The sequence below is a fragment of the Elephas maximus genome, chromosome 15, assembly GCF_024166365.1.
Source record: "Elephas maximus indicus isolate mEleMax1 chromosome 15, mEleMax1 primary haplotype, whole genome shotgun sequence".
NCBI lineage: Eukaryota > Metazoa > Chordata > Mammalia > Proboscidea > Elephantidae > Elephas > Elephas maximus.
In genome coordinates, this window is record NC_064833.1 from 22,249,219 (window position 1) to 22,275,279 (window position 26,061).

The window sequence follows — 26,061 nt, forward strand, 5'->3', positions numbered from 1 at the left end:
TACTGCCAGGTGGCATGCTAGTTACATGGTTCTGAACAGGCATTTATTAAGTTGTCTGATACTCATGGCATTATAAGGGATAAAAATCAAAATAATTTTGATTTGGGCACTGATCCTCAACATAGGTAATCATCCTACAGTCCTTTGGCCTCCTCACTTTCCCCACAGATCATGATGTCCTCTTGGTTTGTATCCTAAACACATCTTGTACCTTTCCCTGACTCGCCATTCCAAATGCTACTTCTTTAATTCAAGCTCTACCAAGTTTTCCAAAATGCTACTAGAATGATCTAAAATTTCCTTCTGACCAAATTACTGTATGGCTTACAATCCTTCTATGGTTTCTCGTCATCTTTCAGATAGAGTTTAACTCCCAAGCATGGTATATGATGTCTTTTAGGATCCAATTGATCTGATTCTTATCAGGCTCCTAACAGGCTTAAAAAGCTCTTATCTCTTAGAAACCTACCCCCAAAGAGAAAACAAAAACAAAAACCCCACTACTCTGGTGATGTGACTATAAACAGTTCCCATCCGGGTGAGGCTCTCCGATGACTCTCTAAATGCTGTTCCTTCTGCAGAAGAGAATTTGCGAAAATAAAATACTAAGCATTTTGGTTTGGACAGACATAATATCAAGTCATTTGTTCCACAATACTTACTGTGCCTACTATGCCTACATGCCTACTACGTGCTGTGATAAATTTCACTTATAGATTTCTTTCCTAGAAATATCATATCAACAAAAATAAAGGAAGCATGGAGACGCATTCCTGGATTTCAGGAAATGGGAAGTTATGATTATTTTTCTAATTAAGCACTAAAACAATAGCAAAGGTAACAGAAAATGTATCAAATATTAAATACATATGTGGGGCTCTTTAGGAAGAATAGAGTTTTAGTTAGTGCTAGAGCAGGTGAGAAAGCAGGTCTGACCTGTGCTCAGGCAGAGAAAATTACACCTGAGTCTCAACCACTTCTGTATTATGTCTACATTCCTAGCCAGAGCAGATGCTCAATACATATTTAATGAAAATAAAGATGCTTAACTGGAGAGAAAGATCTGTGATTGTATAGAGGATCCAAGGTGTGGAAAAAGCAAGACCTTTCCTTTCCAGCAATTCCAATGATATTCTGGCAGCCCAGTTGCACATCAACGTTAAAGCAATAAATGCAATTAAATAAAAATAAATGTACACCTACCAAGTACATTTACCAACCAATAGCAGAATATTCTACCTGACACAGAAAATGTAATCTAAAAACGAACATGTAAATGAAAGGATACAACTCAAATTCAATGTCCGACATGTAACAGGAGGGCAGATCTGATAATTTTATCATCTGTACAAATTCTAAAGCTGGACCATAATAATGGAAAACCTAGAAAAAAAATCAAAATCATATACTACTTTAAATACTATAAACAAAATGAAATGAATAAGCCAGTGATTAAGATTTTAAAACTTCACAATGAATCTTAAAAAAAATGTTTTTATGCTTTATGGAAACCAAACATTTGATTCTCTGTAATAGACAAGAATTTCTTCTATTTTGATTCTACCTTTCCGAGTAGAGAGCCAGACATAGACTTCTTAGGAACCAGCAAAAGTTTTAATAAGGGAGAAAATGAATACAGAAAAAGTCAAGCGGCAGAGGACAAGAGTCCTCAACTTTTCCTGTTTATCTTCAGCAAGACAGACAAGAGGCTAGAATGTGGAAGAAACAAATTAGCAAGGCTGCAGGGCTAAGAAAGAGAAAGAAAAGACATTTCAGATGAACTTGAGGAGGCTGCAGGGCTAAGAGAAAGAAAAGACATTCCAAATGAACTTGGGTTGAGTGTCATGCTGAGAATTGAAAGAAAAAAGATTCGTAAAGACTGAAGAAATTAAAGAGAGAAACAGACGTGCAAATTAATCAAGGAAGCTTCCATCAGAGAAATTAAACTGTAGTATTTCTGTGGATAGAGTCCAAAACTAAATTAGAATGTTGTTGTTGTTAGGTGCAGTCGAGTCGGTTCCGACTCATAGTGACCCTATGCACAACCAAAGGGAACACTGCCTGCTCCTAAGCCATCCCCACAATTGTAAATAGAGTAAGGTAGTAGGAAAGAACAATTATTTCAAGAGTTGGGGCGAGAGTGCCTCAGTGGTAGGGAAAAAAAATTCTTCTTGAGGAAACTATACAATGTTTTAAAATTGCAGAAAGCTAATTTGACCATATATAGTTACGTGTGTGTGTGCAAGCATGCGCATGCATGAGTGTGTGTGTATGTTCACACCAAACACATATATCGGTATGATTTGGAATCAACTCCATGGCAATGGGTTTTTTGTTTTTTTGCCTTGGTATTACCCATTAATTAGAAAATATTACCCATCAATCTGACACCCTTATAACTTCATGACCATATTTTTTACATATTCTTTTAAAGTGGACTTCTAAAGTACTTCCATATAAATACCTCTTATATTATTTTTGCAATATTAAAAAAAAAGGTCAATGGAACACTTTTCTAATTATTATATTTTATAATTCAGCATTTTAAGAATAAACTACAGGTGATATGGAATGAGAACTAAAATTTATTAAGTAGTTAATTGGGCATATGCCCACTGTTGTGTCAGATGCTATTATGGGTAGAATTGTGTCCCCCCAAAATGTGTGTCAACTTGGCTAGGCCATGATTACTAGTACTGTGTGATTATTCACCATTTTGTGATCTGATACGATTATCCTATGTGTTGCAAATCCTAACCTCTATGATGTTAATAAGGCAAGATTAGAAGCAGTTATATTAATGAGGCAGGACTCAATCTACAGGATTCAGTTGTATTTTGAGTCAATCTCTTTCGAGATATAAAAAGGAGAAGTGAGCAGAGAGGAGAGGGACCTCCTACCATAAAGAAAGAAGAGCCGGGAGTAGTACACCCAGGGTCCCTGTACTGAGCAGCTCCTAGATCAGGGGAAGATTGATGACAAGAACTCTCCCCCAGAGCTTCGGAGAGACAAAGGCTCCCCCTGGAGCTGGCACCCTGAATTTGGAATTCTAGTCTCCTAAACTGTGAGATAATAAATTTCTGTTTGTTAAAGCCATCCACTTGTGGTATTGCTGCTATAGCAGTACTAGATAACTAAGACAGATGCTAATATCTTACCTCATATAATTTTAATAATAACTTTGTAAAATAAGGGTATTAGTATTGCTCCCATTTCACAAATAAGTTAATCAACCTACCTGAGGTCACAATATCTCACCAGTGACAAAGTCAAGTTTCAAACCCAGGTTCACCTAACACAAAAGGTACCATACTCCCATAAAACTGAGTCTTAGAAAGGTCACATAGTAAAGTTTAAACCAAAGGCAGTTTCAGGCCTATACCTAAAATTAGGATAATTCCATTAAAAAAAATGGCATGGCTAATCTAAAACAATGATAATATTTCAACTCTGATAATACAATCTAACTCAAGTATATAATCATTAAGACATAAAAAAATTATGCATGTGAACACACTAAAGCACATGTATTAGTAGTATTAATTCAAGATTCAAGCATATCTTACAGCGACAAAATAACCACAAATACATGATTGCAAAAATGATTAAACACACAATTACCTTGGGCAAAATATTCTTATCCTTTGATGGTATTATCTTTTTGGCGAGAAAGCAGGTATTTAAGTTACATGTGCTAAAATTCTTAGGTGTGACTCCCCTTAATGAAAATTCAGGAAAACTAATTTCAGATCCAAACTGAAAAGAAACCAAAAGAACACAGTTACGAGCATCACGAATAAAGTTATGAAGATGATTACATCTTATTATAACGTAAAAGTTGATAGGAAAATCATATGTGAGTTTATTTTTGATTCCTCAGCTCAAAGTGTGGTTCTCCCATTTATGTGCACATCCTTCCTGTATCAAGTTAGACTTCGATTTTTCATGAAAAGCCCTCCTTGGCTTAGAGCAGGCCACAAAAATATGTTAAGGCTATTCTCTGCAACCACAGCACTAAGTAACCTCCTTTATAGCATATACCTGTTCAGTTTCTGGCTTCCCACCAGTCTGTAAGTTCTGCAAAGATAGAACCTGTCTGTCTTATTCACTGTTAGATCCCTAGAACAGTGCCTCACATATACATGTGTTGTTGATGAAGAGATTAATTCCAGCTTAAGTAGTAATAGTAAGGGTAGTAATAATAATAATAATAGGACTAACAACATGATGGTCAGTACTTATCGCGTGGTTACTTTGTGCTTTAAATAATTTAATCCTCATAAAGATCTATAAGATAAAAACTATTACTACCCCTATTTTACAGATGAGGAAAACTTTGGCATCAAAAGCTTAATTATTACTCAAGGTGTCACAAAAAGAGCAAGAAATGAGCTGGGATTTGAATGCAGACAATGTGGCTCTAGAATCTATGTCCTTAATCAATATATAATACCTCTTGGCTAAAAGCTAGTCTTCATACACACACAAAAAAAGTGATTTCAAGTTCTGAATGCATTCTGTGGTGGTATGGACACTTAATGTCATAGTCATAAGAGAATCCCATGAAAAGAACTCTGCTATTATCTGTAAACATGCAGTTTCAAAAAATGCATACGAAAGTAATTTTCATAACTAATCATATCTTCCAGTACTTCACTTGGTTATTTGGTTTTGTCTATGTTAAAATCACCTGCAGAGAAGGTTCACCTGCAGGTTTAATCTCTCCAGCAGGGTACACTCCTAAGACCATGATAAGCCAGTGTGCAAACAAAAGGGACCCAGCCGCATTAATTCCAGTTGTCTTATGAGTTTTGTAAATAAAGTTGAAAGGCCTGTTTTGCAAACTGTGACAATTAAGAAATCCATTTACCTTTCTTTCCCATATCTGAATCTTTCCCCTCCATAACTCCTTTGAGTCAACTGCATTTCTGAGATCTTCTAAAGACACAACATTAGCAGAAAGGTATTCTGCAATTTTCTGGCAATTTCTACAAAATAACAGATTATGGTAATTAAGTACAGGGTTTTATATTTTACTTAGATTTGGTGGTTAAAGTCAACCACAAATCTAAGAGGCAAAATTGCACAGCTCCTATCACTTTTTTTTTCTAGTATTATAATACAATCATTGTTATATTACAATGGAACACTCATTAAATGTCAGTCTGAGTGAGTTGCTGTCACATGTTCATTTCATCCCAACACCTCCATGACTTAAAAGCAATTATTCCGAGGATTACAGATGAGGAAATGGACTTGCCCTTTACTCTTGGCTTAAAGCCGTCAAATGTACACACACACACACACACACACACACACACACACCCCTACACTCAATGTCAGCTCCTTATCTTAAAAGGAGAGCTGCTCGCCTTCTAAAACGTTGCTATACAGCTTTGTCCACAATTCTATAGCAGCACTTATCGCAGAATATGATGACTGCTGGCCTTCCTGTCTCCTTCTGCTCTTAGAGGCCAAGGATCGGGTCTTTGCACTTTCTTAACTGCACTAGCATCTATGGCTCTGCTTGGAGTAAAGTCAGTGCTCAATAAACACGTCTTGAATGAAAAATCATGAATAAATCTCATTTCAATACTTACTTAAGGATCAAAACTTTAATAGATGATTGAGGCTTACTAAAGTGTCATAAAACACAACAGTATATGTTTATTTCTATACTGGCGCATAAAAACAAAACAAGGGTGCCATTACAAATCAGGGCTTCGAACCAGTTGATTCAGGTTTAGGTTCACCCCCTGCTGAGAATTTGCATTTCCACCCCAGATATACCAAATTGGAACCTACAGTTTAACCAGGTCCCCAGGTGATTCTCATGGAGCCCCAGGGATCACCCGGGGACCTTGTTAAAATGCAGATTCTGATTCGGTATATCTGGGGTGGAAATGCAAATTCTGAGCAGGGGGATGAACTAGGATCAACCGGTTGGAAGCCCTGTTACAAACCCAGTATAACCACGTGTCCGTGGTTATTTGTTACGCTGCTTACTGGATAACACACACCTATTTACAATCACAGTGTATTGGGAGAGTTACTGCTCAATAACTATCACAAGCAGCATCCACAGTTTTTACTAAAAACTGAAACGTCTCAGAAATATAAAGTACAAAATAAGAAAAATCTAGATTCTTCCCAAGATACGTCTCTTGGATCACAGTATGACATTCAACCTTATCTTGTCACATTAAATTTAAAACGTGGTAGCCATGTTAGTAGCAAAAACAGGCAACACTGACAATAATCAAATACAAACAAAGAAATTTACGTTTCACAAGTATTTCCTGCTATCGTAATTTTTGCTGAATGCCATTCCCTCAAATGTTTCAATGCTCCTACGGTAGGTAAACAGTCTTTCAGTTTAGGAGGATCTTTGTCAGAGGGCAGTAGTATTACGTCTATCATTGCTCTACCTGGGAAGAGAAAAAGACATTTTTGTAATTTTTTTAAAGATGTTAGATCTGAAATGTTTCAGAACAATACCCTGAACAATTGAATTTTGTTTCTTTATAAGATAGAGGATGACTTTAATTTCCGAAATTCTTCAAAACAATCCACATCTTCAGGGGCTCAAGATCTTTAAAAGTTCATCATATGACTTAAAGCCATGTTATCCTGAAACAGCTGGCATGTGCCAGGAAACAATAAAGTACATCATAATTACTTGCCTATTCCGCAGCATTGGTTAATTATACACGTAGCTCTTGAGATCATGAGATCATCAATGCTATTGTTGTGCTGAACAGAGAAAACAAAAACCTGTGCAATTTCATTGTATTTTTCTCTACTTAATTTTGTTAGCAGAAGAGAATGGATTAGTATAAAATTATAATGTACAAATAAATTACTTCTCTTTTAAAAAGACAATAAAACATTCAGAAAACCCAATTATACTGACAATATCATTGCAGTTCAAAAAAGAAGAATAACTTCCTAAAACTTTAAATTTTATAAAAGTATGAATTTACTGAAGGACCAGAAAAATCAAAATGAAACAGACACCAAGTAAAAATCTGATAATCAAAATATTCCTAAATGTAATTTATCAAGTTCAAAGAATGCAATGAAACCTAGTTGCTGTTTTAGCAACTAGGTTTCATTGCATTCTTTGAACTTGATAAATTACATTAAGAAGTTGATATAGAAGTTTACTGTTTTATTTTTCATTTGAGACCTTTCACATTAAAATAAGATCCTTGGATATAAGGATTCCACTGCCTGTGAGCTACGCGCTCTTCTACGGTGATCACACATGCTTTACTCATCATTGTATACTCAGCTCCTAGTTTAGTGCACAGCATATAAGAGACACAACAAATATCTGCTTAATAAATGACCTTCAATAGTGAAAAATATATATTTAGAAAAGAAAGCTCTTCAAAAGTTATCGTGGATGCCAAATTGTACTGAGTTTTAGATACCAGCTACTTGATTAACACAAAGAAAAATTAGTTTAAGGCAACAGTTTTAAGAATAATATGATGCACTACTTCACAAAATATGCTTTCCATTGTAAGGGGAAAAAAATAGGCTCAGTTAAAAAAAAAAAAGTTAAGAGCTTCTTTTACTGCTTAACCTTTCATTTGATAGTGACTTCAGGAGCTCTGGTGGCACAGTGGTTAAGCGCTCAGCTGCTAACTGAAAGGTTGATGGTTTGGACCCACCAGCTGCTCCACAGGAGAAAGACGTGGCAGTCCCCTTCATAAAGATTACAGCTTTGGAAGCCCTGTGGGGCAGTTCTACTCTGCCCTACAGGGTCATTAGGAGTCAGAATCGATTCATCCGCTCATAATGACGGATTTAGTTTTATAGTGACTTCACCATAAGAGAATGTTACCCAAATCATCCAGGTTAAAGAACCTCTTTTTCCAGGAGTTTTCAAAGAACTGACATTCTATAGAATGTGCTCTGGAAAAGCAATGGCACACAGTGAAAAGGCCCTTCTTCAGTAATAACTAAAGAAGAAAGCAGAGATGGGTCCTTAATTTTCTAAGTTCTAATTTTTGTCTAACTAATTGAAAACAGTAGAATTGTAATGTCTCGATGATGATTTTATTAAAGGAATGGAGTGTTTTTTATACATTCAATTTCAATTAAGAAATCATTTTCCATCCTGAATTTCAAGATTTGAAGTGAGAAATAAAGACTGAATTTATCACTTATTCACAACAAGTATAACATCAGACACAAGTTATTGGAAGTGGTCATAAAATATTACCAGGCGCAGGAAGCTTGTCTGACAGTTGATGCAGATTTTCTGCAGATTCTTCATACAGACTAAAATTAAAAGGGAAATTAGGGAAAAAAGAAAAAGCACACAGACATATTTTCAGCAGATAATCATAGTAATCACATGGCAATATTATTTAAATGTTTCTATGTACCAGACACTGTAAAGTATGTTAGATACATTATCTCACTTGACCCTGTTGGCAATCCTATGGGGTAACACTATATTACTACTACTCCTCCCACTTTCAATAACTTCCCTAAAGTCACATAACTAGTAGCTGGGAATCTTAGGATTCAAACGCAGAGTACAATTCTTAGCTACATCCAACAACCAAACTAGCCAAATAAATAATGCCTTAAATTATATCAGTGTATTAACAGAAATCCTAACTAATAGACCAGGCATTTTCCTGAACCCTGAAAGTAAGGTATTGCTAAGAGTTTGCTAAAGCAGGATGCTGCCTTTTTCTGAATGGTACATCAAGATTCAGCCAAGCAAGGAAGCACAGCCCAGCCCTCGCTAGAGAATACGATATTGTCCTTGGACTTCTTCACAACTTACTAGTTTTATCCATATGATGAATTTTTTTTCTCAAAATAGTTTAAGGCATCTTATGTTCTAGTTCTTAGGCTCCCTCTTGTGGAAATAATTACTACGACACTTCCCAGATATACTTTTACACTTTAATGCAGTTGCTGTCGAGTCGATTCCGACTCATAGCGACCCTATAGGACAGAGTAGAACTGCCCCTTAGGGTTTCCTAGGGGCAGCTGGTGGATTCAAACTTCCAACCGTTTGGTTAGCAGCCGAGCTCTTAACCACTGTGCCACCAGGGCTCCTACTTTTACATTAAAAAAAGTCATCTTTTAATAGTGGTAGGGAAAAGTATACAGTGATAAAGCTTTAAGGCTGGAGAGTACCTTATACATCATCTAAAATGACTCCAGCATCTTATGGACGGGAAAACGAAGGACCAGAGAAGCTAAGTGATCAGCCTGGAAGTGACTAGAGACCTCCACTACCTGGTTCAATGGTCTTTCCACCATTCCACAATGTCCCCCTTCATCACCCATTAAACCAAACCCATTGCCGTCGAGTCGATTCCGACTCATAGCGACCCTATAGGACAGAGTAGAACTGCCCCATATGGTTTTCAAGGAACGCCTGGTGGATTCGAACTGCTGACCTTTTGGTTAGCAGCTGTAGCTCTTAACCACTATGCTACCAGGGTTTCCCCCTCTTCATTACTCAGCATAAATACAATCTAAAAAATGGAAAAGGGAATATTTAAAGTCTGTAGGTATTTGTAGAAATACTTCTATACACAGCTACTGAAATAAAAGCAGTTTTCTATTATAAAACACTATGGAAGACTACAAATAAAATGTATTAACTCTGAGACATACACAGGATATCACATGAAGAAAAGAAACCATAACAAAATATTATCACCTGGGTCAGCTTATAAATAATACTATAACTCAAAAAACTTAAAACTGAACTGAATTATGTATACAATCCTCAAAAATTTTATGGATTTTAAACAAGTATCTGAAATGCTGAAAATACACATAAATTGAAGAAATCACATATTTCTTCCTCAAATAGCAAAATGAAAATGGTGCTTTGTTTTGAATGTCAGCTAAATAGGTGTCTGTTCAAGTTCTTAAAATATAATACCACACAGAAATATAGCTTCAAGAAAGTGGCATTTAATTAAAACATCACTTTTCTGTGATTCCTGCAATTATGTAACCTTAAGAAGGTAAATATTTTCAGATACCAACTTTTACCTTTTAAATAACTTTATTCAAATAAAAGGCCTGAGTTGAAATTTTCAATTAGTTAAAACTTCCCCACTATTGCTGCTGGAAAATCTCCTCGGCATCCTTATGGCCTAAAATAACAGACGCTATAAAAGCACATAAACATACTCAGCCAAGCACAAGGATTCCCTGCCGTTACTATCTTCTTCCTCAAAGCAATCAACAGCACTCAAACACTCTTCGATATTTGTTTGAAGAACATCTTCGATTTCATCTTTTTCTGTATCAAAATGTATCTCTTCCCAGTCAGAACTACAAAACTAATAAATCAAAACATTGCATTAACTAATAGATTCGTGGAATTAGTTACATTAACAAAGACATTCTCTAACAATTACTTTTTATTTATATTACCTGATAAAATCCACACATTGCCTGCACTGCAAAGAACCACTTCCTGGAACCAGGTATACCACCCACGGAACAGGCTGGAAAGCAGAATCACACTTGTTAGTAGACAGGCACGCCACGAATGAGCACCTACCACAGCATATACGCTCAGGCATCACAGCATAACTTGATATGTATTACAGAGTTCTCTAAGTTACATATGTTTTGTGCGTCTTTTTAAAAACTCTGCTGAAAACGCACAGAACAATTGCCTAAATAGCAAAAGTCTTCACTCACGATGAATACTCTGCTTTTTTTAGTTCGTTACAATTCAAAATCCATGTTCACTATTTTCATCATGTCAAACATTAAAACCTACTATAAAGATGTTGAAAAATACACCACCAAATAATAGAAAAAAATCACACACGTCATTTTAGTGAAAATGTTTCCCTCGTCAAAGACCATGTAGAAATTGGGGTTTGGTTCAGCCTGACTGGAAACAGAGCATTAAAGAGCAACTATGGCTACAAGAGAAGGAAGATGCTCTTCTCAGAGAACAGCATGTTATATGAAGAAAAGAGGTGAAGAGTCATCAGGGTGCAGGTCAGAAGTGTCGTGAAGAATTTAGAACTACGCACAGCAGGAGGATTCAGTGGGGCAAGGAGAAGTGTGGTAGCTATCCACAGAAACTAGGTAAGATGCCTAGTGCTAAGATGCCAAGCTTTCTACAATATCCCAGCAGAAGACTCTACCTCCTACTTCTTTAATAGGAGCTATTAGGGAATAACTCTCATAAGATCCTGTTATTAAACATGCAACCCTGCTTGCGTTCCCATTCAGTCTTTCCTCGTTCCTTCCTGTTAACATGTAAGATGCATTACCCTTTCAATTCCAGACCACCCCTCAGACCTCCTCTGGGACCCAGGCTGGTTGGTGATTGTACTATTTTTTCTCTTCAGTCTCTCCACTCTGCCAGTTCCTTCCCATTAGCATTAAATATGCACAATAATATGCACAAATTATTTTTAAGAAGTGGAGGGGGGCTCCATTTAAACCTACCTCCTCCTCTCTGGTTACTATTTCCCTTTCTTTACTCTGCTTCAAGGATACACATTTTGAAAGTGCTGTCTACAAGACTGCCTCCATTTCCTCATTGACTTTCCCTCCCCCACAAATCCATTGCAGTCTGAAGCTACACTCACCTGTCGCCAACAACTGACATATTACCAAGCCTAACAGACATTTTCAGTTCTGTTCTCACTGACCTCTCCGCATAGGAGTAAGAGGGAGGAATCAAACAGGACACAAGTTTTAGTCATCTAGTGCTGCGAAACAGAAATAACACAAGTGGATGGCTTTAACAAAGAGAAGTTTATTCTCCCACAGTTCAGTAGGCTAGAAGCCCGAATTCAGGGCACCAGCTCCAGGGGAAGGCTCTCTCTGTCAGCTCTGGAGGAAGGTCCTTGTCATCAGTCTTCCCTAGGTCTGGGAGCATCTCAGCACAGGAACCTCAGGTCCAAAGGACACACTCTGCTCCTTTCGTGTTGGTGTGAGGTCCCCCATGTCTCTCTGCTCAATTCTCTCTTTTATATCTCAAGATAGATTGGCTTAAGACATTATCTAATCTTGTAGACCTCGTCAGTATAACTGCCACTAATCCATTTTATTACATCATAGTGGTAGGATTTACAACACATAGGGAAATCACATCAGAAGATAAAATGATAGAAAATCATACAAGGGAATCATGACCTAGCCAAGTTGACAGATGTTTTGGGGGGAAACAATTCAATCCATGACAATGCATTTGACTACTTTCCCCTTGAGACATAAGGAACTTGAGGATTGCGACAACTGTCTTTCTGGCTGCTCCTCCTCATTCCTTTCAGTGCTGTTGTTCGGTCCTCAGGATTCCGTCTGAGATCCTCTCCCCTTCCCACTGTGCATCAGCACTGCCATCCTCTCTCACTGCTTTCGCTGACATCCATCCATTGCTGATGCTATAATCTCTGTCTACACCCTACTCTGACTTGGGAGTTCCAGATACAGGTATCCAGCTTTTAAAAACATTTCCACTTTGACATCTTACAGGCAACTAGCCACATGTTCCAAATTGAAAATGTTTCAGACTAATCACAGGTTTCAAATTGAACATGTCTCATTCCCTCTAAATCTGTTCTTTCTATCTCACTAAATGCTACCACCACACCTTTACCCAAGCCAGAGACCTAATGTCATCCTTGATCCCTTTCTCACTCTTCCCTTCTCCTAAACCACACCAATTTACCACTAAGTCTGGTGGAGTCTACCTCCATTATTTCCTTCGAATCTATTCATTTTCCTCCATCATTTCTCAGCTGACCTTCTGCAGCAGTCTCTTCATATTCATATTCTCCTCTAACCTGTCTAGTATACTGCAGCCAGAATACTTCCAAAGCACAGACTGGATCATGTATCTTGCTTCCTTAACGCTCTGAATGGCTGCTGATTACCTTTAGGAAAAAGCTCAAACTCCATGACATGATTTGAAAAACCCTCCTCATAGCTATGCCTGTCTAGCTTTATCTCAATTTCAGTCATGTTGCACTTCTTGTTCCTCAGACTTGCCATCTATTGAAAGCAAGGATCCTAGCGTGGTAGGAAATGCAGTACAGGCAGCTCTCTCTTTGCACAACTCCAGTAAATTCAGATTTCAGTTACCACGATTTAAACAGCAAAACCCTGGTGGCATAGTCGTTAAGTGCTACAGTTGCTACCAAAGGGTCGGCAGTTGGAATCTGCCAGGTGCTCCTTGGAAACTCTATGGGGGGCAGTTCTACTCTATCCTATAGGGTAGCTATGAGTCGGAATCTACTCCACCGCACTGGGTTTTTTTTTTTTTTTTCCTTCGGCTTAGTCCCCCATCAGACCCCTGGTGGTGTAGCAGTTAAGAGCTTAGCTGCTAACCAAAAGGTCAGCAGTTCAAATCTACCAGCTGCTCCTTGGAAACCCTATGAGGCAGTTCTACTCAGTTACCAGGGTATATTAACTGAAATCTATAAAGTAAAACTTCACTGCTAGCTTCTCAGTCCACAAATCATTACATAAATAAAAGATGTGCACATCATGATCAGTGGCCAATCACAATACTACTTTCAAAGCTGGCCACTGATTGGTCACTGCACATCTGCTGTTCAGTTCACATGCAGATAGCAAAACATGTCATTGTGTTGCCTCCTTGTCTCCTAGTGATAAACCCATGTGGTATTTTACAAAAATGGTAACTGGAAGAGGGAATTGGCCAAAAAGATGAAAGCACACAAAGAAACAAAGAGTAATATGCTAGAAGAAGTTCTAGATACGCACGCAGAGGAACTTAGTTAATGAGCAAAGTGGTTGTGATGAAAGGATGAAGATGTCCCAGAGAAAATGATGCTGGCAAAAAAACTTCCCGTTAAAGCAACTCGGAAATTACACAACACCAAAAGTGCAAAGGATAAAACGTGGGAAGAAGATCCAAACTCAGAAAGAAGTCTGACAACTTACCAAAGGAAAAAAAGATGCACTGTTCAAACTACACTTGATAAGGTTTTTACGAAGAACTAAATCGATTTAATTCTCAATGTTTTTAATGTTCAAATTACTGTATTAAATATTAGCTTTACTTTTTTTGTCATTTCCCTATACATTTATAAACATTTCCCTATACATTTATAAACAACAGTAAGAGAATTTGTAATGCTTTGACAAATATCTTAAAGGTCATGGATTAACTAATTTTCCCAACTGATTATTACATTAAGATTCTTTGCGAAGTTTCAGCTTGCACAGTCATTTTTATGTGCGTAATACCATGCAAAATGAGCTTGCCTATAGAAAAAACTTCTACCCACACGAATGGAAAATTAAACAGCATTAGAACTCCTAGAATGTCCCAAGAGCTGTTTTACATATATAAATGAGGCGTAAATAAAATTAAGTATTTCTTGTAGTAATAGTGGTACTGACTTAAATTATACCAACGTGAAAAATTAACTGGAGTACTACTGGGACTTAGAAAACAGGGTAGAGCAGCACAGATATATTAGAAATCGTTTCTCAAAGGTGATAGTTGAAATTGAGAGATGAGAGGTTCTCTATTAAAAAAAAAAAAAAAAAAAAAAGAGAGAGAGAGAAAGCAGCCAGTTGTATTACAGTGACCCTACTGGCCAGAGTAGAACTTCCCCACAGGGTTTCCAAGGAGCAGCTGGTGGATTCAAACTGCCAACCTTCTCATGAGCAGCCTGAGCTCTTAACCACTGCCCCACCAGGGCTTCATAATAAAAGAACAAAAGAGAAAGCAGCCAGTTGTAGAGTCATAAGATCAAATTTATCAAAATGAGCACACTCTGCTTGGCATTTCCAGAACTTTCCTTCAGTTTTTATAGGAGCCCTGGTGGCACAGTGGTTAAGCATTTGGCTGCTAACCAAATGGTCTGCGGTTCGAATCCACCAGCTGCTCCTTGGAAACCTTATGGGGCAGTCCTACTCTGTCCCATAGGGTTGCTATGAGTCAGAATCGACTCGATGGCAACTAGTTTGGGTTTTTTTTTCTTCAGCCTTTAGAGACTGATCTGTTCTGGCATTTCCATTTTCTGAGCCTTTACAGGGCACTCTCAGATAGAGGACAAGAAGAAGAAAAAGAGAGAAGACAACTATTAAAGAAGTAAGTAGATAGATTTGTATAATGCCAATAGAGACTAAAGAAAGATAGCTGAAAAGGGTGGTCAAAAAAGTCACATATTGCAAAAATGTCAAAGCAAATAAGAATCAAGGTCACTGTGTTTAACAATTATGAAATACTTTAAAGAGAATGAGTAAGAGATAAAGATAGAAAAAGATAAATGACAAGAAAGTGGGTGTGGGAGCAAAAGCAATGCGTTTGTACTCTGGACGAGATTGGAAATTCTCCCCATAATCCCACATTACCCTATTTTATCCTGACCAAAGAAAGGCAGGAAAATTCCATGAAGGGGGAAAAAACTGAAGATGAGAATCTAGAATAATTTTCATAACAACTTTATGACATTCAAGCAGCAGGAGGAGAGGGATAACATCTTTTCCAGTTCTGTATTCTCTTAGGTACTTCCCTCTCCCAGTGCCTGGCACACAGTCCACAAGTATTTTTTATGCTCCTAAATGACCAAATTAATTTAGTCTCCAACACAAATGCTGTGATAGAGAAAATGGGCGTACATTACACTTTGAACTCTAGTGTTCCAATGATCATGAAGATGGCACCAAAACAAACAAACAAAAAATGTTGCCATTGAATTGATTTCGACTCATAGTGACCCTGCACGACAGAGTAGAACGGCCCCACAGGGTTTCTAAGGCCGTAATCTTTACAGAAGCAGACTGCCACAGCTTTCTCTCGTGGAGCAGCTGGTGGGCTCGAACCACGAACTACCAACCTTTTGGTTGGCACCAAGCTCTCTTAACAACTGCACCACTAGGGCTCCTTGATGATGGCACAGGAGGGGGCAATGTTTCATCTGCAATACATAAGATCGCCATGAGTGGGAGCCAACTTGATAGCAACTAACAACAAAATGTTATACTTACCAGGGAAAGTGCTATCCTCTAGATTAATTGAAGCACTAATGCTTCTTTTCAGGAGGTGATAAACATTTGCAGCTCCTGTTAAGTCTGGAAAAGAAAAGACAGACTAACTGAATGAGTTCATAATCTAGGCCTATTCCAATTTCACTACCAGAGATTCTCAAGACCAGGAGGTTGCACATAAAAGAACTCCATGCTACTCAAGATCTATTTGAGTTTTGCTATAGGAAATCTAAAGCACACAGAGAAAAGAAGAAAGCCGGTTCCTGGTTTGTACATGCCAGCCAGTTAACACAAATCCCAAACTCCTCCAAAAGAACGGTATTAAACAGAGGGAAGGGAAACCTTCATTACAGACCCTTCCTCCACAAAATGCCTGCTCCTTCAAAACAAACATACAAATAAAATGTAATACAAAGTCTAAACAGGTGCACCAAAAAGCAGTGGAATCGCAAACGGTTAAAATTGTTTTACACTTAGCGTTTGCTTTTAAACTAACGTTATTTGTGAGACGTCTCCTCCCATTAAAATGTAAACTCCAGGAAAGCAACAACCGTTTTCATCTTACTCTTTTCTGCATTACCTGCATTTGAAACACAGGAGATAGGAATAGTGAAAGAATGCACCCATTACCAACAAACAGAACTTCCTTTATTAACCCGAAACAAACCCAAACCCGCTGCCGTCGAGTCGATTCCGACTCATAGTGACCCTACAGGAGTAGAATTGCCCCGTACAGTTTCCAAGGAGCGCCTGGCGGATTTGAACTGCCGACCTTTAGGTCAGCAGCCGTAGCACTTAACCACTACGCCATCAGGTTTCCTCCTTTACTAAAGCGCAGGGAATTTATTCAATTAAAATTTTACTGAGGCAGACATACTTATTGAATGCATACATTTCCAAAGAGCAGAATTCTCATAACCAAAATATGGGGAATTTAATCAGATACATTTTTACAGTGCCAATAACTTCTGAGCACTGGAATCTTGCATCCACAGATTCGTCTCTATTTTTCCATGAAGACGATGGCACTTGTTCCGCCCTTATTAAATCTGCCGAGATCGGCTCGTAGCTTTCCGGGACAACTCAAACACACCTGGACCACAAACTCCACCTTCCCCGCCTCGCCTGCCGTTCCCGCCCTTTCCTAGCCCAGCGCTTACCTGGCTGCTTCTCGTTGCCCTCAACCCGGGGCGCCCCTGGCCCGAGCTCCGCCTCCCCACTGGCCGCCGACAGGACCTTTCCTTCCCCCCAGATCACCAGCAGCAGGTACCGATCCATCTGCCCGAAGCCGACCCTCGTTTTAGGGCTCGGCTGACAGATCCGAACAGCCGCGCGCTAGTGACACACTTCCGGTTCCTAACCCTTTAGGTCGGCTGGAAACCGTGCGTCTGCTATCGGATTTCCGCAGCTCTTTTTCAACAAGTAGGGGCGTTTTTGGGAGTATACTTTCAATAACTGCCTGGCTTCCTCATTTCCTGACAAGATCGCTACCTGCGAGAAGATTGCAGGGGGCCCAGAAAAGGCAGAGAGGGAGACGAGGGCTGGGCTGTCTAGGAACTGTCATGCTTGAGTATGTGTGTTTCCCGCCGGGCCGATTGTGCTGTGTGACCGGCCCGGGGTCCTGGACAAAGGAGGAAGGTCGGGCTAGTGAGAGACCATGGCGAGCTTCTCTAAGGCGTCCCAGGTGAGCGCGGACTCTTGTGGCTTGATGAGGTTCATTACATTGACTGAAGGAGGTTGATGGTTCGGGTGAATTTAGTAGTGTAGCTGAGCCGCCAGGGAACTTGAGACCTTGGGCCAGGAGGTGCGTCGGGAAAGCACAGACAAAAGGGTCGTGACTGTGGCCACCGCTTGCTCTTGTTGGCTCAAGACTAAGAGAAGCTAGGGAGAAAGGCCTGGCGACCTACTTCTGGAAATTAGCCACTGAAAACTCAGTGGATCACAAGAGAATATTGTCTGATAGCGTGATGGAAGATGAGCCCCCTATGTTGGAAGGCACTCAAACGGCACAGTGGCTGCAACAGTAGACCCGAGCGTGCTAACGACCGTGAAGATGGTGCAGGACGGGGCAAAGTTTCTTCTGTGAGTTGGTGCCAGCTCCACAGCAGTGACAAGACAGAAGTTTGCGTAGCTTGAGGTTCAGCAAGAAAGCTAGTGTGACTTGGGTCAGAGAGGAAAGAAGTAGCAGGAGAGGTCAGAGAGGCGTATCACATAGGGCCTTGGACACCATAGTAAGAATTTGTTTTGTACTCTGAATGAAATGGGAACCTATTATAGGGTTTTGAGCCAAGGAGTGACATGATCTGACTTAGATGTTAAAAGGAGCTCTTTGGATGCAGAGTTGAGAATGGACTGTTCTGCGATAGGGACTGGTGGAGTATAGGAGCAAAGAACCCATTTGGAGGCTATTGTAGTAATCCAGGCTAGAGAAGATCGGTAAAAATTAGGCTAATAACAGCGGAGTGTAGAAAAATGGTTGGGTTCTGAATACGTTTTAAAGATGGAGCCAGTAGGCTTTCCTGAATGATTGGTTGGGGACTGACAGCAAGAGGAGCAGGGATTACACTAGGGTTTTTTGTTTGAGTAACTAGACAGGTTTGTCATCAACTGGATAAGGAAGGCTGATGCTAAAGCAGGTTTCAGGTGGAAGAGTGAGAGTTCACTTTTGGATAGGTTGATCCTAGATGCCTCTTAGCTCAGTGATGCTCAAATTGTGGTTTCTTCCTTAAGCTGTTTGTTACCTGTCCATGATGAGGCAAATACAGAGTGTGAAAGTGTTTAGAAACTTATAGCAATTTGACATTATGGCAGCATTTTCGGGGTTTTTTGGCCTTTTTTTTTTTTTTTTAAATGAAAGTATTGGTCTGCAGTAGATTTTGAAAAAACTGAACTTTCGCTACAGATGATTTGTTTTTTTATCGTGCAGATGCCATGTGGGCAGTTGGAAACAAGTCTGGAGTTGGGGAAACAGGTTCAGGCTAGAGATGTATATTTGGGAATGATCAGCATACAGATGTCATTTGAAGGTATGAGACAGGGTGAAGTCTTTGAGAAAATGAGTATAGATATAGAACAGAGGACGACAAAGAAATAGGTCCTGGGATATTTAACATTTATGAGGCAAGAGATAGGGAACAGCAAGCAAGGTAGGGGAAAAAACCAACAGAGGGTGGTGTCCTGGAAAGCAAATGAAGAAAGAACATTCAAAAGTTAAAAAACCAAACCCCTTGCCGTTGAGTCAATTCCAACTCATAGCAACCCTATAGGACAGAGTAGAACTGCCCCCATAGAGTTTCCAAGGAGCTCCTGGTGGATTTGAACTGCCACCTCTTTGGTTAGCAGCCGTAGCACTTAACCACTACACCACCAGGGTTTCCCATTCAGGAGTTAGGAATGGTTAACTTTATTGAAGACTCAGAATTTACCAGTGGATTTAGCAACATGAAAGTCATGGTAACCTTGACAAGCAGTAAAGTGATGGTGATAGGTGTGGGGGTACAAAAGCCAGGTTGGCGTTCGTTGAAAAGAGAAATTAGAGTAAAGGCACTCTTTGGAAGAGTTTTGCTGCAAAGGAGAGGAAAGAAATGAGGCAGTAGCCCATGGGAAGTAAGGTCAAGAGCTGCTTTTTTTTTTTTTTTTATAGGGAATTTTAAACATATATAAAAGTATCACCCAGTTTCAAACAAACAAAAACTCATTTCATCTGTACCCTCATCTATTTCTCTCCATCCCTTATTATTTTGAGGTAAATCCCAGGCTCATATTATTTCACTGGTAAATTTTGAGTATGTTCTCTAAAAGATTAAGACTTTAAAAAATGTAATTTCAATACTGTTTAACAAAGCTAAAAGAAAAAGTAACTATTTCCTTAATAGGATCAAATATCCAGTAAGAGTTCAAAATTCCAGTTGTCATAGGTAATATATATATGAATATACATATATAATTAATAGACATGAAAGGGACATGTCATACTCTTATTTGTCCAGCATATCTCAGCATTCCTTTTTTATTTAATTTTATTGTGAAATAAAACAATTTAACCATTTTTTAGTGTCCAATTCAGTGACATAAAGTGTATTCACCACGTAGTGCTTTTTTTTTGAGTCATTCTGAACTCAGGAGTTTAAACATATTTGATGTGCTTCGTTCCATTGCAGTCTTTATTCTTACTGATGGCCAAAACAAACTTGTTAGATGGGCGAAGTAACAGCATATTTCTGGTGGGAAAGGTCCGTAGTTCTATAACTTTTTATTTATTTTTTTAAATGGCTGCTGATATGCCCGTAAGTCATTCATCCGTTCCCCCACTGGTGAATCTGTACTGTTTCTAGTTTTGCTGCTCATGCAGTGTAGTGATAAGTATCACTGTTTGGAAACCCTGGTGGCGTAGTGGTTAAGTAGTAGGGCTGCTACCCAAAAGGTCGGAAGTTCGAATCCACCAGACGCTCCTTGGAAACTCTATGGGGCACTTCTCTTCCATACTATAGGGTCGCTATGGGTCGGAATAGACTCGAAGGTGATGGGTTTGGTTTTTTGGTGCACTCAAAAAAAAAAAAAAACACCCAGACACATTGCCATCCAGTCAATTCCAATTCATAGCGACCCTGTAAGACAGAGTTGAACTGCCTCATAGGGTTCCCAAGAAGCACCTGGAGGATTTGAACTGCTGACTTTTTGGTGAGCAGCCATAGCTCTTAACTGTGCACTCAGATATGTATTTATACTAGAGCTTTTATTTCTCTAGATTTCCTAGGATGGAATTACTGCATAGATGTTTTTGTTTTGGAAGAGATTTTACTAGATACCACCTGTATCTTATATTAAGTTCCTCAGTTCTATTTCTGTAATCTTTATTATGTTCTTCTGATCTATTTGACTGTTTCTTTGCCAATAATATGCTGTTTTGATGTACTGTGGCTTTAAAGTATTTTTAAATCTGGAATGGCAAGCTGCCCTGCTTCCCCATTAGTATTCTTTGTCATAACTTTCTTGGCTATCCCAAGACAGTTACACATTTATTTTTCCTGAAGATTCCCCCCTTCCACTAGATTCTAAGTCTAGTGGAAGTGGTGATTGAAAGAATACTCTGATGCTTGGGTAATGCTTATTGGGGAAGTGGAAGGGCAGAGCAAGACTAGAAGCAGGGAGGCTAGTTAGGAAGCTATTGTAGGCCGTATGAGACATGGTGATGAGCTGAATTAGTAGGACAATGTCGGTGGAGATGTTGTCAGATGCTGCTGACAAGTCAAAAAGTTTTGGACAGAAAAGTAACCAATGAATTTGCAGCAAGAGTCAGACAAGGCGAAGATGAGTACATATGCTAGCAGATTTATTGTTTTGATGAGAACATGAGTTCTCATTTCAGTGGTTTTTTTTTTATTTTTACTCTTAATTCAGCTAGATCATAAACTGAGCATGGTTGGGAAAGAGTTTGGGCTAGAAACTGTCTTTATTTGTAGATGTAGTTGTCTTTGTAGAAAATCCTGTGGAATCTATAAAAAGCTACTAGAACTTAAAAAGTATATTTAGCAAAGTTGCAGGATACAAGGTCAGTATACAAAAATGAAGCGTATTTCATACTAGCAACAGACAATTAGAGATTGAAATTTAAAACAGTACTGTCTACAGTAGCATCAAAATATATGGAACACTGAGGACTAAATCTGACAGAAGATGTGTGGGGGAATGAGGTAGATGTCAAGAGAGAGAAACAGTCCAACTGCTGAGCAGGTTTCTATAAAGATCTTTTTTTCCAGTAATAGAAATGAAAACAAAACAAAAAACTTCTTCAGCGATAGTTTCTTTTTACAAAGTAGTTATTGACATTAACTGTACAATACATGTGATGGTATTGTAATAAACTCATTTATTTCCATTTTAATTAGAATTTTCTTTATCTTTTCTTCGTTTTTTTTGTCCCAAGCAATGGGCCACTTTTGGGCGAGTGTGGTATCTCTTAGATGGGAAAATGCAGCCCCCTGGCAAACTTGCTGCTATGGCATCAGTAAAGCTTCAAGGATTGCACAAGCCCGTGTACCATCAACTGAGTGAGTATTATTTAAGACCTTTCTGTTATTAACAACCATCATTTTCATGCCAGAATAGAATCTTGGAGACAGTTGTCTGGGCTGCTTTTCAGGGCCCCCTTTTTTTTCTGGGTACCCTTTATTCCATTCTTGCTAAAAACTTAACAGGCACTAAATAATCTGGCTTATTCATAGGAAAACCATAGTGATCAGTTTGCCTGGGACAACCCCAGTTTACAGCATTACCCTAGCAAAATTTTCAGTAGCACCTCCTTTCCCTCTCAGAAGTACCCTGATTTGGATGATAAATGGTCACTTTTATACAGGTCTCTTCACATAGTGGCATTTGCATTTTCATAGAAAGTTTTTGAAAATGAGGAACTAAGCTTGCGCTTTCTTCTAAAAACTATTCCGCCTAGAAAAATAGAGAGTCTTCTCTTATAAAACCGTTTCCTCTAGAAAAATATATAGACCTGTGTAGGCATAGAAAGTTTACTCTTCACTCTTTTGAAACGATAGCTTTGCTTTTTGTATCCTTTTTTTTTTTTTTAAAGCAAAACAGAAGTTGTTTTCATACTGGAAGGGTTCTGCTTATACGTGTTGTCATGGACTGAATTGTGTCAGCTTGGCTAGGCCATGATTCCCAGTAGTTTGTGATTGTCCTCCATTTTGTCATTTTCCTACGTATTATAAATAATAATCTCTGCCTGTGGTTAAAGAGGATTAGGGTGGGATATAATACCTTTGCTCAGGTCACATCCCTGATCCAATGTAAAGGGAGTTTCCCTGAGGTGTGGCCTGTACCACCTTTTATCTTACAAGAGATAAAAGGAAAGGGAAGGGAGCAGAGAGTGGGGGACCTCTTACCACCAAGAAAACAGTGCTGGGAGCAGAGCGTATCTTTTGGACCCGAGGTTCTTGCGTGGAGGAGCTCCTAGTCCAGGGGAAGATTAATGACAAGGGCCTTTCTGCAGAGCCAACAGAGGGAAAGCCTTTCCTGTGGACCCCCTGAATTTTGACTTCTTAGCTTCCAAAAAAAAAAAAAAATAGACTGTAAGAAAATAAATGTCTCTTTGTTAAAGCTATCCACTTGTAGCGTTTCTGCTATAGCAGCACAAGATGACTGAGATAGATGTTAAAGTAATTTTGGTTGACTTCACTTACCTAAGCACTTGAGTGACCACGCTACCAGGTTCTGTTGTCAATTCTTAGTCGTCATCTTCCTAGACCTGTCAGCAGCATTTGCTGCAGTTGATCACATTTTGTGTAATTTTTTATTGTGAAACGTATCAAACATACAAAGGGGTATATATAAATATATGTATAGTTTAAAGAAAACTGACAATAATAATTACAAACTCATAGAATTGTTTAGTTGTTTAGTATTTTAGATACTTTGTTTAGCCCCCTCATTGACAGATGAGAAAACTAAAATCAGAAGGATAAAGTGACTTTCTCACTGTCACTCGGCTGTATTATACTTGAAACTGAGACTAGAACCCAGCCGCCTGATTCCTCAACTAGGACTGATTCTGCTTCACTGGGGTGATTCTGCATCTAGTTACACTGTGTTTGGCTTTCGTGCTTCTTTGTTTTTTTCTTAGCAATGGTATTGGCAGAGTAATAAACAAGATCTCTTAGGTCGTCTTAATAGAAATTCAAATTGTACAAAACCTGAGGGAAGGTAGAATTAGAAGTAGTCACCTAATTTCTTTCTTCAAGTATAGCACTTACCTGTCATTTGAAGTTTTGCCTCCTTAAAAAATAAACCAAACCTAACCCGTTGCCGTTGAGTGGGTAGTAACCCTATAGGACAGAGTAGAACTGCCCCATAGAGTTTCTAAGGAGCACCTAGTGGATTCGAACTGCCCACCTTTTGGTTAACAGCTATAGCTTAACCACTACGCCACCAGGGTTTTCTCTGCCTCCTTACAAGTAGGTTATTTTTGCAAATGTATTCCTTAAGTACTGATGAATGAGCTTTCCCTCAGAACAACAAAAGAGCCGTGTGACTGCCTGGGAAGTCATCCCTTTCTAGTAATGGAGAATAGGTATTTTACAAAATTAGAAATTAGTGTTTTAAAGACTGGATTGCATTTTTGTTTCATGATTTTTAATATGTAATTTATATCAGGAAAACTTCTCATGTCTACAAGGTGTCACTAAAATCAGACTTAAAATTACAAGCAGTTTTCAGTTTATAAGTATGTTTTGTTTTAAGAATTTATTGCTAATGTTTAATAGTTTAATAAGTGTCTTTCAGTAACTAGTATATGCTCATAATCATTGTAAACATATTTATTTGAAAATTGACCTACACTTTCCCAGAAAAATATTATTGGTGGGTATGATTAACCCATAAGGTATCTGAACAAAACATGTAGGATGTATTAAATGGACCTTCATGAACTGTTCTGGAAAAACAACCTCTCGTAAGATTATTTTTTATGAAAAGTGTGGTCTGGGTCAAGATGGAAATGACATGGAAACAGGAAAAGAGTTCCTCCTAGTTATAGCTGCCCTCTGGAATTTGGGACTTGGAAGCTCTTGATCATGTTTCTCTTTCACTGGTAGATGACAAGAAAGGGTACCTAGTGACTGCAGGAGTGTGACCTACTCTTCATGAGGACCCCACTCCTTTTACTGCCCAGGAAGTAATTAGTTGAGGAGGACTATGAGTGCATTTATCAGAAGCTGGGTGACCTTTCTTTAGCCTTATCTAAAGGATTTTGGAAAAAGATAGGCTTAATTACATTATATTTGATTCTGATGAGGTCAGAATTCCAGTATCGTTACTACTAATTTCTATATATTAAATGCAACTCTAAATATAAGTGAACATCTTGGCAAAGTTTACCTAGTGAGAGCAGCTTCCTATGGGTTGTATAATACCCGACAATGATAAGATACAAAGAAAAGATAAAAGAAAAAGGAAAGATAAAACAGCAAATATTAATAGGTGAATGAAACAAAATGTTTCTGATTTTAAATTTCTCTGATGTCAAAAAATAAAAAAGCCAAATTCATCCTAGACACTAAGCTCTTTTAAAATTCTTAATTTCTAAAAATAAATAAATAAAATTCTTAATTTTTAACCATTTAACATTTTCAGGTTCATAGTGCTTAATATATTACTAGGTTAAGTTTATAGTACTTGAAACTCATAAGAATTCAATGTTCTAAACATTTATAGAACACCAACTATGTATAAAGAACCATACTGGCCACCAAACACATAAAAAGATGCTTATCATCATTAGCCATCAGAAATGCAAATCAAAACCACAATGAGATACCATTTCACTCCTACTGGGATGGCTAAGATAAATCAGAAAATAACAAATGTTGGTGAGGATGTGGGGAAATTGGAACCCTTATCTTTTACTGGTGGGAATGCAAAATGGTACAGCCATTGTAGAAAACAGTGTGGCAATTCCTCAAAAAACTAAAAATAGAATTACCATATGACCCAGCTATTCTACTCCTAAGTATATACCCAAAAGACTTGAAAGCAGAGACTCAAACAGATAGTTGTACACCAGTGTTCATTACAGCACTATTCACAATAGCCAAAAGGTAGAAACAGCCTAAATGCCCATCAACAGATGAATGAATAAACAAAATACAGTAAATACATGAAACGGCATACTACCCAGCCAGTAAAAGAAATGAAGTCTTGATATATGCTACAGCATGGATGGAGCTTAAAAACATTATGCTGAGTGAAATAAGTCAATCACAAAAGGACAAATATTGTGTGACCTCACTTACGTAAAAAGACAAGAACAGGCAAATGTATAGAGACCAAAGTTTCTTAGTGGTTACCAGGGGCAAGAAGGAGGTGGGGAAAGGAGGCTTATTGCTTATGGGGTACTGAGTTTTGGCTTGTGGTGATAGAAAAATTGCACTGATTTTAAGGGTAGGGTTGCACAACCCCAGTGGCATAGTAGTTAAGAGCTGTGGCTGCTAACCAAAAAAAAAAAAAAAAGGTTGGCAGTTCAAATCCGCCATGTGCTCCTTGGAAACTCTGGAGCAGTTCTGC

The 26,061-nt window shown here is 38.5% G+C and overlaps 2 protein-coding genes across 3 annotated transcripts in view; one reads left to right on the plus strand and one right to left on the minus strand.

The window, feature by feature from the left end:
• MTBP (MDM2 binding protein) overlaps positions 1-17,325 on the minus strand; it is a 66,388-nt gene extending 49,063 nt beyond the window's left edge. The window contains exons 1-9 of one of the 2 annotated variants that reach the window (XM_049854005.1): positions 17,151-17,325; positions 15,991-16,074; positions 10,429-10,502; positions 10,183-10,334; positions 8,234-8,292; positions 6,284-6,428; positions 4,871-4,988; positions 3,622-3,756; positions 1,289-1,383 (exon numbers count right to left, since the gene is read on the minus strand). In XM_049854005.1, the coding sequence (XP_049709962.1) occupies positions 1,289-1,383; positions 3,622-3,756; positions 4,871-4,988; positions 6,284-6,428; positions 8,234-8,292; positions 10,183-10,334; positions 10,429-10,502; positions 15,991-16,074; positions 17,151-17,268 (980 nt within the window). In that variant the 5' untranslated portion in view covers positions 17,269-17,325. The other variant, XM_049854006.1, reaches the window with a different exon arrangement.
• A 242-nt stretch (positions 17,326-17,567) lies between these two features.
• Positions 17,568-26,061, plus strand: part of MRPL13 (mitochondrial ribosomal protein L13) — a 32,941-nt gene continuing 24,447 nt past the window's right edge. The window contains exons 1-2 of the mRNA XM_049854035.1: positions 17,568-17,674; positions 21,917-22,040. Coding sequence (XP_049709992.1) covers positions 17,648-17,674; positions 21,917-22,040 — 151 coding nt within the window. The 5' untranslated portion in view covers positions 17,568-17,647. The remainder of the gene's footprint in view (positions 17,675-21,916; positions 22,041-26,061) is intronic.